Consider the following 17,153-nt stretch of genomic DNA (forward strand, 5'->3'; position numbering starts at 1 on the left):
TTTATCAGAAACTTAAGCGTAAACAGACATATCCATTTTCTCTTCTGTATAGTCCAGCAGGGTCTCAGGGAGATCATAATTTATTCACAAGACGGTCAGCCTTACACCCTTCCACCGCTTTCTGGAGGACAGAGAGTTGCATACTTGCCACTGCACCCCAGGAAGCAATCCTGAGTAGTAAAAGAATTACATAAATCAGCTCTTGATAATAGTCTGTACTGCTAACTATTGCATGGAGATGCTGAATGCTTTGTTTCTCTCTGAATTAGGTCTTTATGTGTAAATTGTGTATTGTATTAAATTTGGTATAAATGTACGAACGAACAAGTGTAAATAAATGATTTTGTGTAAACATTTTGTTTGATGTTGTCCTCTGAACTGTGTGTAAGTTTAACAAATGAACAGTTTAAAAATTGGAAAAAGTTTATTTAACATGCACATATATTTTTAATAAATAAAATGCATAGATCTAGTTTTACTTTTTCCATCTTACAACAATAAACAAAGTTTACAACAAACATGATACTGATGATACTAACTTACAACAGAGGGGTGAATTTAAATGCATTGGTGTATGCAGTCCCAGAGACATACACTAGAAATACAAAAGAATATAAAATACATTTTAGGAAACATAACAACATTCTGATGAGAATCCCAATTTTCCCAATGTGCCTCAAGCGTCTCAAAACATTCCTGCGGAATCTCAAACCGTTACTTTGACTTTTCTACTGACACAAAATAGCCGTATCTCCACTTTGTTTGCACATTACCCTTCAGGTGATGAAATGTAAGACAACACAGCGAGACATCTGGTGCACATAACATTTTTAACCAGTGGAATTATTATTGTAATAAAGTTGCACAACAGGGAGCACAGTAGGGAGGAAAACTGGAGTGTTGAGCCACACTGTCATTGACACCTTCGTGACGGGGTTCTGTGTGTCTGCCAGAAAACGAAGCTGACAGAAAATATAGTGAGTGACTGCTCTCACCACGAAGAAAAAAAAACAACACACTGGCATCACTGCTCACACTCACACACGCACAGCTAGGAAAACACATTTTTCTTAAGTCAGTGGTGCATTTCAGGTCGTGAACCTTCCTCCGGCGCCTTACTAACCGTTCCTCGTAAATCCCACAGCGTCAGTAACAGACAAACCTGTCTGTGCAGAAGACAGGAATGAAGAGAAATGCTGATGGAAACGTGTTAGCTGTGGAATTGCCACCAACTGTAACCACAGTGTCCTTGATGTGTTTTCTATTTGCTTAAACTCTAATTGGGTTAAAAAAAAGTTTTGCAAATAAATCCTGGAAGAGAGTTTCTTCCTATGTGACATTGCTTCAAGGGCACAACTAAACAAGTCTGCCTCTCAAGTCTGGAATAATAGGAAATATAGTAAACCATGAAATAAAATGACACTTAGATGCAAAATGTGGGCTTTACTAAAGGAGACCTGTACTGGTTATTCGAAAACGCTAACATGCAAAATATGATGATTCTTTTCAAGAAATCAAGACGATGGTGTTCAGTTTTTACTCATTTTTACTCTTTATTTTATCAATTTTAATTGAATTAAAAACTCATTTTGGATACTCCTATTGCCTCTGTGATTCGAAAACCAAACTGTCAGTCTGCTGACTTAGCATCTTGGCGCAATAACCGTTTTTTCAGGACTTGCAGTACAGCCAGTGGATATCCAGGTCTGGATATCTGTTAACAAAGCAAATATAAAATTAAACTATCATCAGACAAGATTGCAGTTTGGCGAATGCGTTCCTGTTTTTGCTCCCCACATGGATTTCTTTATTTGCGTGTAACCGAAGCCTGCTCAAATGCGATTGGTCAACAGAACTCGGATTACAAGTGGATTGTAAACGGAAAAAAAATCTGTTCGGAGTTTTGGTAATTTATATTTGAATTATAAACAGCATTTGGAAGGATTTTCAGTTTCTTCAAACAGATTTGTTTTTGCTTGCTAGTGCATATCAGTGCAACAAGGCAGAGAGGCTGAGAGCTTGAGAACTGAGATGAAAAATGGTGAGATCCACTCCAATTACAGGGTTTTGATCAACAATGAAATGGAAAGTGCAAATGGCTCAAATCTGAAGTCAAAAAACTAAAGTGCACATCAAATTTACTCTGCAATATTTCCACTAAAAATCACGATATTTTCTTTTTAAGGAAGAAAAAAAAAATGAAACTGCATAAATCCACTACCTTTATCTTGCATCTATTGTGTTATCAAAAATCAACAATAACCTGCTGATTCTGCAGGTTAAGTGCCTGCGCATGGTTCTCCATCTCGAATGCCAGCAGCAAGAAAAACGCAAGAAACTCTCCTGGATTTGGTCCTGAGAATACAGCAATCCAAGAGAAACAAAACTGAGAAAATGAGAGATAATGTCTTTGGACGGCTTGGGTTTGTGGAATAAGTCTCAAAACAAACTACATTAGGTTCATTACACAAGTCTAACAAATGGACAGGAGGACAAAGCACCTGCTCTGAGGTAGATCAGCTTTTCCGATCTGGAAGAAAAGGCTGTAAGGACAGATGACTTCTGTGCTTCACATAAACATTTCCATCCTCCAGCTTGACTTCATACACTTGTTGCTGCAAAAAAAGTAAACAAAGAAAAAGAAACAGAAGTTAGAACAAAACACAACTCCCTAAGCTACTTTAGGAGTAACCTTCCAAGTCAAAAAAAACCCTGCCTGTCACAACACACAGTTTGATGTTGTTTAGTCTAACATTTGACATGAGTGACATAAAGTGATGTATATTTAAATCATATGTGGAAAACGATGAATATAAAAGAGGATAAAATGTCAAGCTTGATTTTTTTCATTGGAACAAAACAAAACAGAAGATCTCAAGCTGAACATCACCTTAACTCTATCTGACGAGCTTTGATTTTTATGTCCTGTCTATCAAAAACATGCCATCTGTCTAAGATTAGAGGATAATTGATGTGAATGCATCAAGTCTTAGCATCAGCTTTTAGTAAATGTAAAAAACCTGATATACATTCAGGTGCCTAAATTTACTGCTCCTACATGCAAGTTAAATAAAGTGATTAATCAACACTCCTTATAAAAAGCGTTTCTGGTGTAAAACTAAAGCAGCATTATCAGGACACACTTTATTACTGACCTGTAGTGATGTCCCTGACTTCCCAGTCCTGAGATCAAAGTTATAATCATGCCAGGGACAGAAGACCTGCAGGACTCCGTCAGCCTCCTCAATGTCCCCCTCACACAGAGGACCGCCTGGATTTCCACACGGGAAACTGTTAATAACCGTTTATTCTCATAACAATCCCTGCTGCCATCTTTATTCTAGAAAAATGCGATGCTTTCATAACACTAAAACTTAAGACAGCAGGGGGCATGATGCTATTTCCCCTCTCAGCCTTCTCTTATTTTAACAGTTAATCACCCACAGAGACATTTTCAATAGGCTGCATATAAAAACGCGACGTGACGCGTTTGCAATGTTATACATATAACTGCGCTCTAGTCTCGCGTTTTAAAGGCCCTGCTAAAGCTAAATCTAAGCGGGTATAAATGTGTTTTTGTTTTTGTTGTTTTTACCGGAGTGTGAACAGCGAGCATCCATTGCGAAAAACTCCCCCTTCACATAGAAGAGGCAGACATCGGAACCATAGCCGAGAGAGGAGTGCATTAAACGGCAGCGCTTCTTGGAAAGCTCCGAGGCAGGGCCTATGAGTCTCCATGAAACGCCCCCCGTGTTTCCCTTTTCATCTCCGGAGCCAGAAGCCATAAAGAACGGCGAAATGACCTGTTTTTCTATTTTGCACTACTACAGGCCTCCCTTTTTCCGCCGGTGCAAATGGATTTGACAGATCGCTCTGTGCAAATATTCCATATTAACCACCAGACCGACTGGTACAACGCTCATCCGATCGCACTGACCTGCTACCATCCCTGCTGCAGCCTGCCAGCAAACCGCGGGACGCCGTCAAAAAAAGGAGACAGCACAGCGCACAAACACAGAGCTACATATGAATATGACTGTAGCCTAAATGATGAATGAGCAGAAAAGTTAGCCTAGGCTACTCGAAATCTGCTAAAGCTGTGCAGGCTATCCGTTAGAACTGCAGATGCTCTAAAAATAACAGCAGCAGCAGCAGCAGCTATTGGAGTTTAAAATGCAGATGCAGAAATCCATCACAAATGCATCTGTTGCATTATGAATGGACGGTGATCAGAACCTTAATGTTCTTTGATTACAGTCTGTAACATCAGGTCGCTCTTTTTTTAGTCTTTTATATTCAAACAATGCACACACAAAGAAAAAAAAATCCCATTATGGAAGCTTTCTTGGTGGTCCATTGAGTTAATTGGAAAACTTAAATTTAGCCTACCAAGTATTGGACATCTTCCAAAGGAGTGTGCTAAATGTGGAACATTAGTTTTTATGTACTGTGCAAATAGTTCGAAATAATTTCTGTTATTTGGTACAAAGCAGGTTATTGTTCCTTCACTGCACATTCCATACTGTGCTCCAGACAGGTATTTCTACTGATTATTTTCAGGTTAACTTTTTCCACGGTGCAATTTTCTTAACTGTTATGTCAGTTCTGTGATCTTGCGGCAGCAAACAAAGAACATATACAATTTAACCAAATAAAGACATTAAAACACATATAGAACAACTTTGGTCTGTCAGTTTAACCACACTGACAACCATCGTGTGAGTCCACATCAGCCATCTGTCTTTGATCAAAGTTAAAGGGCTCATGATTAACACTATGTACAAAGCTGACCTTTAGAGTAGTACCAAATTTGAGGTTTCTGTGATCTACAAATTTGTTCAAATGATAATGTGCAAAAAGCAAAAACGCACACATTAAATGATAACCTGCATTTTTTAAAAACTATTATTCAAATTGTTTTAAATCACTTTATTGAGCCAGTAATTATGCAGGTGGTAGTTTTGCCTTTAAGTAATGTGCCGTAGTGTCTAGACTGGAGTGATGCAAAACAGAGGCCACTTGTTCTGAATCGTGATTTTGCGAAACTGACTCATGTAAGTGCGCAACACGAGTGAAGAGCAGAATAGCAATATTGTGAAAATGTGTCAGGGACAGGAAGAACTAATGGAACTGCATCTTGTCAAGAGTTGGTGCTCTGCGAATGTAGATGCAAAGCAAGGGAGAGCCAATGCAAAGAAATTTGAGCTAAACTGCGCATGGAATGTGCCTGAAGTCACGATTCACCTCATTCTCCTTGCAGTTTAATATTTAAAAATATTACCAGCTGCCATTTATGAACAACTGTCAGTGTTTCTTCAGCCGAGTCACATCACCAGTTAGATTTTGTGTGCAGCCGTACTGAAAGATAAAGTTTGAGATTCCGTGTCAAGCAAACTTTCTGAATGCTTGCTCCTAAGAAATTGCTACGTTGTCCTCTAGATTACTGTAAAATCTGTACCTTTGATATATGCCTGGACCAACTGTGTATATGCAGTGCAAATAAAAAAATATCTCAGACATATTTACGCTGAATATTAGAAAGAGCAGTTGCCACCAGCAACTGCTGCTGGTATTACAACACACCTGTCACTCAAAGTAGAGACATTTCAAGCCTTAATAAAGTTTAAATTATTAAATTATGTATATATAAACAAAAATGAAACATCTGTATAATTATTATAAAGCGGGAAATGAGCCATTGAGAACAAATTCTTTTTGTGTGTGTTTGTGAAAGCTGTAAATTTCATACTTTAACATAGGATCCCGTAGGCTTTTACCATAGGCATTACAAAAGATGGAAATGAAGTCAGTGTGCCTTAAAGACCTGCATCTTATCTCAAGGCCAGCAGATGGCGATAGTTATGGTTGCAAAAGACTAGGTCCTACAGAACACTGTGGAAAAACGGCTTTCGCTATTGACCTGTAAACACTTTCCTGGTGGGTTTATGGATTTAATCAGTCATTTTTTGTCATAGTGAATACAAAAAATTCTGTTTATTTTGTAAATATGGGTCAATTATTTTCAAAAAGGAGAATTATCCAGGGAATGCTCACTGGGTAGAGGCTTATTGTTTGAGTAACTATTGACAACACATTAGGCGGTACGCGAGCACTTTCACAATCAGACCTCCCCCTCCTCATTGTTTTTTTTTTTTTTTTTTTTTTTTTTAAACTGAGAACCGTCACCAAGATGTTAGCATTGCAGAGGAACATAGTCGGAAAATCACTAAATTGCACTCCATCCAGCACAGTGCTATATATTGCCAACCAAGTCTAATTGCACTGTGTGAGTGGTGGTAGCTTCTACACTTTGCCTACTTCTACCTCTCTCTACACAACTGCTTGCCTATCGACAAGATGTTAGGTCAATGTCACCTCTGCTTCACCAATGTGTTTTGTTTTTCTGTGCAACACAGCCAAAACTTTTATACTGTCTGTTGGTTTTTTGCCTTCTTTTGGAACCAGCCTTTTTTTGGTCAACTGTATAGACAACTGTAGCTTTTTGGCATTTCTTAATGAATTAATTTTCTTTTTCATTGCCACTTTATGTTTAAAAGTGTATTATAGCTCTAAATTACATCTGTTTCTTTTTGTGACAGAATAGAATCATCCAGACACTACACTACAGTGCACAGCCTTTGCATGTGCTCCTCAGGAAGACTTTAAAGGACTATAACAGTTCTGACCGCTCATTCATTGTTTCTGCAGATGTCTGTATTCATGAGCATGACTGAGTATAAGCTCCACCTTTGCAGGAAAATTTAGAACAACAAGGGTGCAATATTATATGGCAAAGGTAGCATTTATATATTAAAAAAAGAGATTATTACCATTATAAACCATTCTGTACAACTTTCTAGCTGTGAACTATAAAAACTTTGTAAATAGGCTAGATAGATTACACGTGAGGGAAGAGATGGGATAATTCTCATAAGTCTTCACAGTCTGAAATAAAATGGATGGAGAGTGTTCTTTGATTCTTTTTTCTCAATATCACTTGCAGAGACATTTGGTTTCCCCTTCTCTGCAAATTAAACTATAATTTAGACAAATGCAATATTTGTGTGCCATGTTTAAACTACAGCTCATCGAGGAAGTAGGATATCACAGTGTATGATACTCTGTTATTCAGTCTGGCAGAAGACCAATTTATCTAAGCATGACTAATTAATCACTTCCACATGAAAACTACTGAACATGAAAAATTAAAACAGCATCACAGCTACAAGTTAATTTAACTTTGGGGATTGTCTAACAGTGAATCATAGCAGCATTTGTCTGGAAATACCCAACTTAAAACAAAAAAACCCAAACCCAACATTAAAACACAGCTGGAAATAATTTGCCATGCTGATTACAGGTAGACTTGAGTTGTGCAGCCTCCACCTCATAGATTGGAAAATGACCAAAGGTGTTTATTTTCAACAGTGCTTCCAAGAATTACTTATTAAAAGGTTGGATTCCTAAGGTTATGTAATAGGTGGCAGAGGATTTCAGCCAAAAAAAAGCCACACAGTGAAGCGGGCAGTGTGCAGGTTTCAGGTGGCACTAACAAACTGACAGTCATAACCAACAGCTTTGCTTTGGTATGGAGAAAGGTGACAAAACATGCTGCGCTTATGTGGGGAATAAATTAAATAAGCTCCAAGTGATTTGAGTTTTTGGAGAGTAAAAAAATAACAATTATAGAAATGAAAATGATGTATTGTGGAAAGTCTGAATCAGTAGGCTGGATGGGCTTAATAAACAAAGCTGCAGACAGTGAGAAACAGGCCAAAATGATCGCAGGAGCATTCCACTGTCTATAAATTTCTTTGACTTCTCATTGCAGCACTTCGACCACTGGACAGTTTAACTATTTGCTTGGGGCAAAATTCGGTGTGGAGAAAGTCTGGCTCAGATGGGATTCTAGACTCAGAGTGGAGCCAAACCTCATCCATCATTAGCTTCATCTTGTCCACAACCCAGCACCCACCCTAGTCTAGTAACTCATCCGCCAAGGATGGATGGAAGACCAGCTCTCCAGCCAAGATGGTTTTCATTAGCTAAGCAAATGCTTAGCCCAAACCTAAAACACCACTCCCAGCTTTCTCTGCTCCTTATTTTAATAGAGCTTGTCATTCAAGTGTGCTTAAAGTGAGAACAGTGTCATTTCCTATAAAAAAAAAACTCCTAAAATTTACAGTATAGCTTTTTTTGTTTGTGATATCCCCTATAACTGTGCAACCATTCAAATGCAAATCCAGACTCAGCTCTGATCGTTAGTGGACAGGCAACTGAAACCAGAGCTGACGCTTCAGCCAAGTCTCAGTCTCTGACTCACAAACCCGCATTTCATCCTGTGTTGTCCCATTTTTTAATGAGGTATTTGGAGACTCTTTGCTTCCTTGCTGTTAATTAGATGAGAAGGTCAATACTGCTCTCATATGTGTAATTTAAATTTTAATCTACTACCAGCAAATTAGCTTAGTACAAAGGAAATGGGGAAAATGAGCCAGGCTGGATTGGTCTGGAGATATATCCTCCAGTCTACACTTGAGCTGGGGTGCATGCAGCTGAAGTCGTGGCTTGATTCACAACAAGCAGGTGGCAACAAAATAGTACAAAGTCACTGCTGGTCAAAAAAAAACAAAACGTCTGTCACATGATCTTAATGAGTTCAAAGCATGTTGGTGAATATTGTTACTTTCACTGTGAGTGAGGCTAACTGTTAAGCCTGTATCCAGTCTTTAACATTTTATGTTTATAGTTTTCATATTTGCAGTCTTTTAATTCATTATTTGTCCATTCATTTACCCCTTCTTAAAAAAGAAAATATGCATAATTTACAAACATGCAGTCACTGCTTCAGACTGATGATTGAATTAGAACTGGACTTTGTGTAAAAATTAAAGGCCTAAAATGATTCAAACACCAAGAAAGACAGAGCAAGAGAGCTCTGATCAGGGTGTAACACAGTCTTAAGTCCAAGAACAGTAAATAAAAAGAAAACAGCCTAAATGGTATTTGGAAAGAAGCCACTCAAATCCTGAAGTTAAAGCAGTTGGATATTGGATCCTTTTTCAAGAAGGAAATCCTCAGCTTGAGGGTTGTGATGAAGGCAGCTCTGCACTCTCTGCTCCAGATTTCATAAAGGTTTGATGATGTTTGAATAAGGTTACTGCGGAGGCCACATTCTTGTTCTTTGATTTGTGTAACAATCATTATGGGTGCATCAGGGTCTTGGAAAACAGGATCATAGTCAGGGAAAAGTGTTTTTTGCTGCACCTGGATTGGTATAACAGTCTCATTCTTTGGCTGTCGTATTACCACGCAGAGCCATAATCAGATTTAATGACACGAGATGGCTGCTCACGCCATTACAGATTTACAATATTAAACTGCTGGCGGCAGCTGATGCAGACTAAAGGCATCATTTGGTTTTACCCAAACATAAAGCTGCAGGAGGAAAGGAAAATGGGTGAAAGGCGAGTTAAGTCACCAGACCAAATTTTGGTCTGAATTGTGGAAACTTACAGAAAACAGGACAATGAACAGGCTCTCTGTTACAACCACCCACCCACGCCCACACACACATCCACACCCACACCCACACACAAAGGATGTGCACTAGATAGATACAAACTGAAAGCTTTATCTGAATTACTGATCTTTTAAGGCATGAAGTATTCATCATGTCGGTGATACCATTGGTGCAGAAAAGTAAAAAGCAGTTTTTATATGAAGAAAAGCATGCTTTTTATTTTCAAGTGATAACTATAACCAGATCATGGATCTTAAATAACAGTCACACTATATAATAGAGAGAGAGAGGGAGAGAAAGCGTCAAACCAATTTCCAAATGACATTACTTCATAAAGTGTGCCTTATTTAACTTCCAAAAAATCTTAAATCTTACTATGTTTTCTCCAACCGGTTTGTAGAGGAAAGACATAATTTAATTGCACTCGTGAGACAACAAGATCATGACTTTGAGATGCTGAGTCACTCTCTGTAAAGTCTGTGCCCCCCACCCCCCACCTTCACCTCCTTACGTGTCTGCAGGAGAGATCAGACTGTGCTACATTCCTTCCTTCATGTCCTCAGTCCTGATTATATCCAGACACAATACATCTTGTTCTTCAAGGCTCCCAGCTTAGCACACAGACTGTTTGAGGTAGTAGTGTCTGAAGTGGGGAGGCAGGAGTTCACCATCTGAAAATGTAGACATGTAGTTGTCATGGGGGTGCCTCTGTGATGATGATTTTACAGTGCACCATATGGTTTATGTTGAATTGTGTTGACATATGGTGCTGATTGGATAAAATAAAATCAGCTATACTTTGTATAGTTTTAGCCAGTGCTGAATTTAATCAGTCGGTGGCTGTGAACCAGAATATGGAAAATTGACATAAATCAATGATACCATGATTAGCAACCTGCAATCTGAGTTTGAGGACTCTACTGACATAAATTTCACCTTAATTAATGGGCTGAAAGCCAAATCATCAGGCGTTTAAATATTTGCACAATACCCAATATATAATGGATAAAATCACTCTTCAACCAATTGATTAAAAGACAGGTAAACATTGTGTCTGTCATGGATGAATGATAAAATGTAAACATCATAGGTCGCCAGATATCAGAATATCAGATGATCATTCAAGTCATCAGGATTCGTCCACTGAAAACCATGAATATCTGTAATAAATAGAAAGAGATATTTCTGTCCAGGCTAAAAGTGCTGTAAAACAGCATACCATTTGTCACCATCCCAAGTGATATACTGCTGGCCTAGGGCAGGGGTTGGGAACTCCAGGCCTCAAGGACCGGTGTCCTGCAGGTTTTAGATATCACCCTGGGTCAACACACCTGAATCAAATGATTAGTTCATTACCAGGCCTCTCGAGAACTTCAAGACATGTTGAGGAGGACATTTAGCCATTTAACAACAAATTTGCCATGTGTGGAACTAATAAAGGTTACATTATCTTATATTAAATGAGCTGTGTTGGCCTTTTGATAAATTCTTGGTTTTGTCACTTCTTGCAGTCACATGCAAATACGTGAACACACGTTTATGTTATTCTAGATTTAGTGATCTGAATTCTGAACTCAAATATATCTAATAATCTTCAAGCATAAATTTCATTTATTTGTTTGTTTGTTTTTGCATACCTGTTCAAAACAATAAAATATATGCACACTTTAACTTTCTTATTCATTCTTTTGACTAATGCAGAACATCCCACAACACACAGAAGCAGACTGTAATAAAAACAGGACCTTCACAAACCCATTTATACTGCTGTTAGAAGCATAAGCTACAATTATAAAGCAAGAGTCACAATTATAAGTAGACTTTCTGGCACAAAAGGACAGAAAGCAAATCACCTTTCAGTCAACAGATGTCTACACCACTGGACCCTCTGAAAAACATCAGGCAATATATTATTAAATTCCAGTCCCAAGGCTCACAGAGGCCAGCATATTCAATAACTTTGCTTCTACAGTACCATGCCAACAACCTGTAATTTGTCATGGTATATAATTTCTTATGGTACCATCAGGCTATTTGCCAATTTAGCTTCGGCTTTTTTTTTTTTTACCTTTGGACATGGAGCCAGTCCACATAAATTCCTGGAGTTTTACCAGAGGTAGGATATTATAAAGACAGTACAAATCTCATTTAAATATGTCACAAACAGATGTGGGTCTGAGTTAGGACAAAAGAAAAGGAAAAGTAAGGAAAAAGAAAAACAAAGAAACTGCTCCTGGAACATTGCATTCAAAAGTTACCCATGCACACGTGCTGTTTAGGCTATGTCTGTTACTGTCTGTTGCAATCAGCAGGACTGACTATAACTTTCCTCCCTAGGATACTTCAAGCCTCACAAGTGTGCAAATGTCCCATAACAGCACTCCTGCAGGAACGTGCTGTTCTCCATTGCCCTCGAAAATAGAGAGGATGTTTTATGAGGGAATATTACAGCCTGGAACAATATAGATCAGAGATCGGATAATGACTTTCTCATAAAGTAAACAAAAATCGAACTTGTACGTGGGTGCTTTGTTTTATAGAACAGATGATAAAACAGTTCATTTGGTAAGAAAGGTTTGTGAGACATATTCTGCTCTGTACTTACACAGGAGATCAACAGAAGCTATTCACAGTAAAACTGGCCTCTATGTCATTCCAACAGCAATATATCTAAAATGTTCCCCAGGTTTCCATCAGAGATGGTGGTGTAATAGTCAGAGGACATATAAAAGATTACTAAACAACATCAAACTAGACATAACCATCAATCTTATGCATAAGCTTTTTACAATGAATGTTAGGTTTTAAGAAAAGAAAGCTTGGCTCTATAAAAGGCCATTTGACAGACCATGAAAGGAAAGATGTAATCTGCGTTGGCCCGTGGCTTTCAACCACATCACAGCACTCAGTTCAAACATTCCCTCCAAGCGCGCTGTCCCACAGAGTATGAGAGCACACAGGGCTTACGGTGGAAGGATCGATTTGTAAAGGGGGACCCTCCATCTGGGAAAGCGAGCATTCGGAGACAAAGGTTTCATGGTGTGAAAGCTCAGCATGTTCACTGTTTTTGTAGCATCTTCAGGGAGAGTCCTGTAATGTTTGGACCAATGAGGATACATTTACAATCATTGCTTTTGTATCAAATTTGACTCCATCTTCACTAAATTTTATAATCTTTTCTCAAACCTTTCTGGTCAAGTGATACATCAGGCAACCGGTAGAGTCGTGTCCACCAAAGTTTTGGGGACACTTACTGGGCTCAAAGTAGATTTGTTCATTTCAGATACAGTTTCATTAAATTTTCAGCTTTATTCATTCACACAGCTTTGGATTTATTATAGTTGGTGAAATGGTTTTCTACATTCAAGATATTTAAAGTATTGGGACTTCTTTCTTAGGGTCTCTCTGGGCACTCCAGCTTCCTCCCACAGTCTAAAGACATCCTGTTAGTGATGTTAGGTTAACTGTTGATTCTAAATTGCTCATAGATGTGAATGTGAGTGTGAATGATTGTCTGTCTCTCTGTGTTAACCCTATGACAGACTGGTGACCTGTCCAGAGTGTAACCTGCCCCTCACTCTATGGCGGCTGTGCAAGCCTAAATTAGATAACTGAAGAAGATGGATGGATGGATAGATTGATATGACCCTTGAAATTTTACTCAAAATGTAGTTTTTGAAAAAAAATTTTAATCATCAGAAAACAGATTGTTCCAGTGGTAACTTATTTCTTATTTGTTTGATTTTATATGTATTTTTGCTTCATAAAATGCGCCCAATTCTTTTCAAACTGAAATATTTCTGCAGGGTACCTTTCGACTGGCTCACTTTCTATCACCTACATCTTTGTGTGGTGATATCGAAACAAGACCCATATATAACTGCTAAGATATGCATCGTAAGTAATCATTGGAGTCTCACTGAGGAGGGAAGTTGCAAGTGTAATTTCACTGTTGCTAACATGCGTCTCTTCTCTCCATTGGTTGTAATTCACCACAATTTTGCTATGTTTTGAACTTGCAGCACATTTGGTTTGTAACTATAGCAACATGTTGCACAGCAAGCTTGTACAGTTATGATTTTATCATCTGCACAGAAACCACTTCGCATGCGTCAAACAAAAAATGCATTAATTGGCTCTAGAGTGTAAATAACTCTTTCAACACCAAGAATTTCAACAACAACCAAGAGAAGTGACCAGTCTCACTCCTACAGACTCCCAGTATTGTTGATACTTGGAACCTTTACAGGAATCTCTGCAATTATGAGAAAAACTAAGTACACCCTATGATTTAGAAACTTGTGGAACCAGCTTCAGCAGCAAGAACTCATAACTGTTTTCTGTATGACTTTTTCAGTTTACTGATTCGTCATGTTATTTGAAGCTTGTGGGCATTTGTCTATGTCTTAGGGTACCACCATCATCATGGTCATTATAACACCACCTTTTCTTTTTTTTCTTTGAGCTGTTTTGTTGTAGATTTGCTGCTGTGCTTGGAATCATTGTTTGGTTGCATGGCCCAGTTTCATCTAAGCTTTAGCTTTCAGACAGATGTCAGCACATTTGGCTCTAAAACAATTTGGTGTACAGACGGCTTCTGTCATTATCTGGGTGGCTTTTAGCTCAGGTGGCAGAGCAGGTCAGCCATTAATCAGAAGGTTGGTGGTTCAATCCCAGGCTGCCTCCTGGCTGCATGCCAAATATCCTTGGGCAAGATACTAACCCCATGTTTGCCTACTGGTGGTGGTCAGAGGGCCCGGTGGCGCCATTGTCCGGCAGCCTCGCCTCTGTCAGTGTGCCCCAGGGCAGCTGTGGCTACAGTGTAGCTTGCCATCACCAGTGTGTGAATGGGTGAATGACTGAATCCTGAGTCCTTGGGGACTAAGTAAAGCGCTATACAAATGCAGGCCATTTACCATTGTCTTGGATCCAGCATTTTGTGTTTTTGGACTCCTAAGTTCCATTGTGCTTAATTATGTTGCTGAGTAATTAAGTTGAGTAAACCCAACATATGATAAAAAAACATCATTTTAGTCTGTTTTCTGCTTAGTTTTCTCCTTTGTGCTTTCCTTTGTATTTAACTGCTGTGCATGGCTTTATAGCTGCTTACAGTTATTGTTTACTTTTTGTCTTAACCACCAATCTGTGTTAGTTTGATAGCCATGTTTCCTTGTGCCTTGTATTTGGTTTTACTTCCCATCTGTCTCTTTAGTTTGATTCAGTACACCTGTTCCTTGTTCCCTCTCCCTAATTACCTCTTGTGGGTATTTAAGCCCTCAGTTTGCCTTAGATTTTAGTTCTATGATACTGTTTGCTGTCTGCTTTCTTTCTTTATGGACTTTGTTTCTGCCCATTTTTGAATTCAAGCTTTGCTAAATAAAGGTCAGTTTATGTCACTCTTTCTGAAAAGCTGCATTTCTGTCCACTTTCCACACCAAAGTTCATGGTCAACTCAATGTGACTAGAGTTGCTGCAAAACAAGCCTAAATCATAATTTTTCATCCACTGTGCTTGACAGTTGGTATAAGGTGTGTGTACTGATATGTTGTGTTTTGGGTTTGCAAATGTACCACTTTGTAGTATGGCCAAACAATCTCTACTGTGGTCTTGTCTCTCCAAAGGACACTGCTCTAGAAGTCTTGTGGATTGTACAGATGCAACTGTGCAAACTCCAGTTATATTGCTATGTTCCTTTTAGAGGGATGAGGCTTTCTCTTGGTGCTTTTTCCAAACAAGCCGTACATGTTCAGGCCCACTCAGAGCAAGATCATGGCATTGTGTTAACACACGCCGGAACAATCCAGAATAACAAACTACCAAAAGTGGTCAGATTTTTTGATGATTAGTTCATCGAGTGCATTTGATTAGCAGCACCTGGATGCTGTTTACCCTTTAAATTCCTTTGGAAGCAGTACATTTTTTCTGAGTCCCGTGAAACCTTTTTTTTTTTTTTTTCCACATTACACAAAATAGACCCTATATTATAATCTGCCCCAAAAGAGAGATAGACACAACATGGTCACACACAATATAGAGAAAACCCCTGGTGAGAAGAAAAGAGAAGAGAGTACACACTGGCGCTATATTTTTTGGTTTTTTTGGTTTTGGTTTTTTTTTTTAAATCAAGAAAGCATTTGGATTTCCCTCAAAGCAGCAAGCAGTCCCCAAACTTTTTTTGCACCACTTACTGGTTTAATGTTAGACAATGTTTTCATAGATTGGCCTTTAAGATGTCGTGGATAAATACAACAAAATAAAATGATAAGACCAAGAGAAAAACTGTGGTATTTTATAAATCTAATAACAAACACAGCATCGCGGAGCATGATGTCCAAGTGGCACTGAGGAGAGTGAACACAAGGAAAGCCTCACCGGCTGCTGACCAGCTAGCAGGTGTATTCAATTCCATCTTGGTAAATGGCCTGTATTTATATAGCGCTTTTTTATTCAATTCCATCTTCAATGAGTCTGTTGGGTTTAAGTCAACCCTGCTGGTAAACAGAAACTGTTACTGAAAGCAACCACACAGACACTACTGTACATTTTACTTGCAAGGGGAGCGTTGGAGAGCAGAGTTGTCACTATTAATTCTGACAGAGTCCCCTGGCGAAGTCTGTCGTCCCCGCATGCTTCAAAAGATCCACCATCATCCCTGTGTCCAAGAACAACAAGCCCTTATGCCTGAACGACTACCAGCCAGTTGCACTGACCTCAGTAGTAATGAAGGTGTTCGAGAGGTTGCTGAAGAACATCATCTCCTCTTCCATCCCAAACAGCACAGATCCGCCCCAGTTCACCTACCGACCCAAAAGATCCACACAGGATGCCATCGCCCATGTCCTGCACACCACCCTTAGCCACGTGGACAAGAAACAGGATAACTATGTGAGACTGCTGTTTGTTGATTACAGTTCAGCGTTTAACACAACAGTGCCCAGCAGACTGTTCACAAAGCTGAGGGATCTAGGACTCAACAGCCGTTTGTGTGCATGGGTGTTGGACTTCCTGACTGGCAGAACTCTGGTGGTGAGCATGGGTAGATGCGTCTCTAACAGCATCACCATCAACACAGGGAGCACCACAGGGGTGTGTACTCTCGCCACTGCTCTACTCCCTGTATACTTCAGACTGTGTGGCCACCCATGGCTCCAACACCATTGTGAAGTTTGCTGATGACACAGTGGTGTTTGGCGCCACCTGCAACAATGATGAGGCAGCCTACATTGATGAAGTGAAGAATCTGGCATCATCGTGCCAGGATAACCACCTCCAGCTGAACGTCAGCAACACTTTAGCACCCACCTGCACAATGTACATTTCAGATTTTTAATTTAAAATATTCAGATTGTCTATTTTATTGAATTCATTTAATGTATAAAATTCACCTACTTGCTGCATACAATGCTACTACTGCAGATAATGTCCCCCATGTATATATTCACTTAATGTATATGAGGTTCTTCTCTCCCCTTTTGCACAGTCGAGGAGCGTGTCAGGATACATTTGACTGGGTGTTGTACTTGTATAACTCTGCATGTTTATTATTTAATGTGTCTTTTCACGTACCCTTTCAGCACTTTCAAATGATTTGTTCATATGTTCATCACAAGAAAAAAAATGATGCTGGTGA

General features: G+C 39.1%; 1 protein-coding gene across 1 annotated transcript; it reads right to left on the reverse strand.

Moving 5' to 3' along the window:
- Positions 1 to 475: 475 nt before the first annotated feature.
- Positions 476 to 4,448, reverse strand: LOC102210816 (Rieske domain-containing protein). The gene is made up of 4 exons (XM_005734009.1): positions 3,596 to 4,448; positions 3,156 to 3,271; positions 2,502 to 2,615; positions 476 to 1,714 (listed from the first exon to the last, which is right to left on the reverse strand). The coding sequence occupies exons 1-3, from the start codon at positions 3,783 to 3,785 to the stop codon at positions 2,517 to 2,519; spliced, it is 405 nt and encodes a 134-aa protein (XP_005734066.1). The 5' UTR covers positions 3,786 to 4,448; the 3' UTR covers positions 476 to 1,714; positions 2,502 to 2,516.
- Positions 4,449 to 17,153: the final 12,705 nt, after the last annotated feature.

The sequence above is a fragment of the Pundamilia nyererei genome, unplaced genomic scaffold (assembly GCF_000239375.1).
Source record: "Pundamilia nyererei isolate P.nyererei 1_Seehausen unplaced genomic scaffold, PunNye1.0 scaffold00056, whole genome shotgun sequence".
Classification (NCBI taxonomy): Eukaryota; Metazoa; Chordata; class Actinopteri; order Cichliformes; family Cichlidae; genus Pundamilia; species Pundamilia nyererei.

Bases quoted from the DNA above. Each gene is read 5' to 3' on its own strand.
- LOC102210816 (XM_005734009.1), bottom strand. From the start codon at position 3,785: ATGGCTTCTGGCTCCGGAGATGAAAAGGGAAACACGGGGGGCGTTTCA. The intron at 3,272-3,595 runs GTAAAAACAACA...GTGGAAATCCAG, and splicing joins TGCTCGCTGTTCACACTCCG to GCGGTCCTCTGTGTGAGGGG. The intron at 2,616-3,155 runs GTCAGTAATAAA...CTTTTTTTGCAG, and splicing joins AGTCAGGGACATCACTACAG to CAACAAGTGTATGAAGTCAA.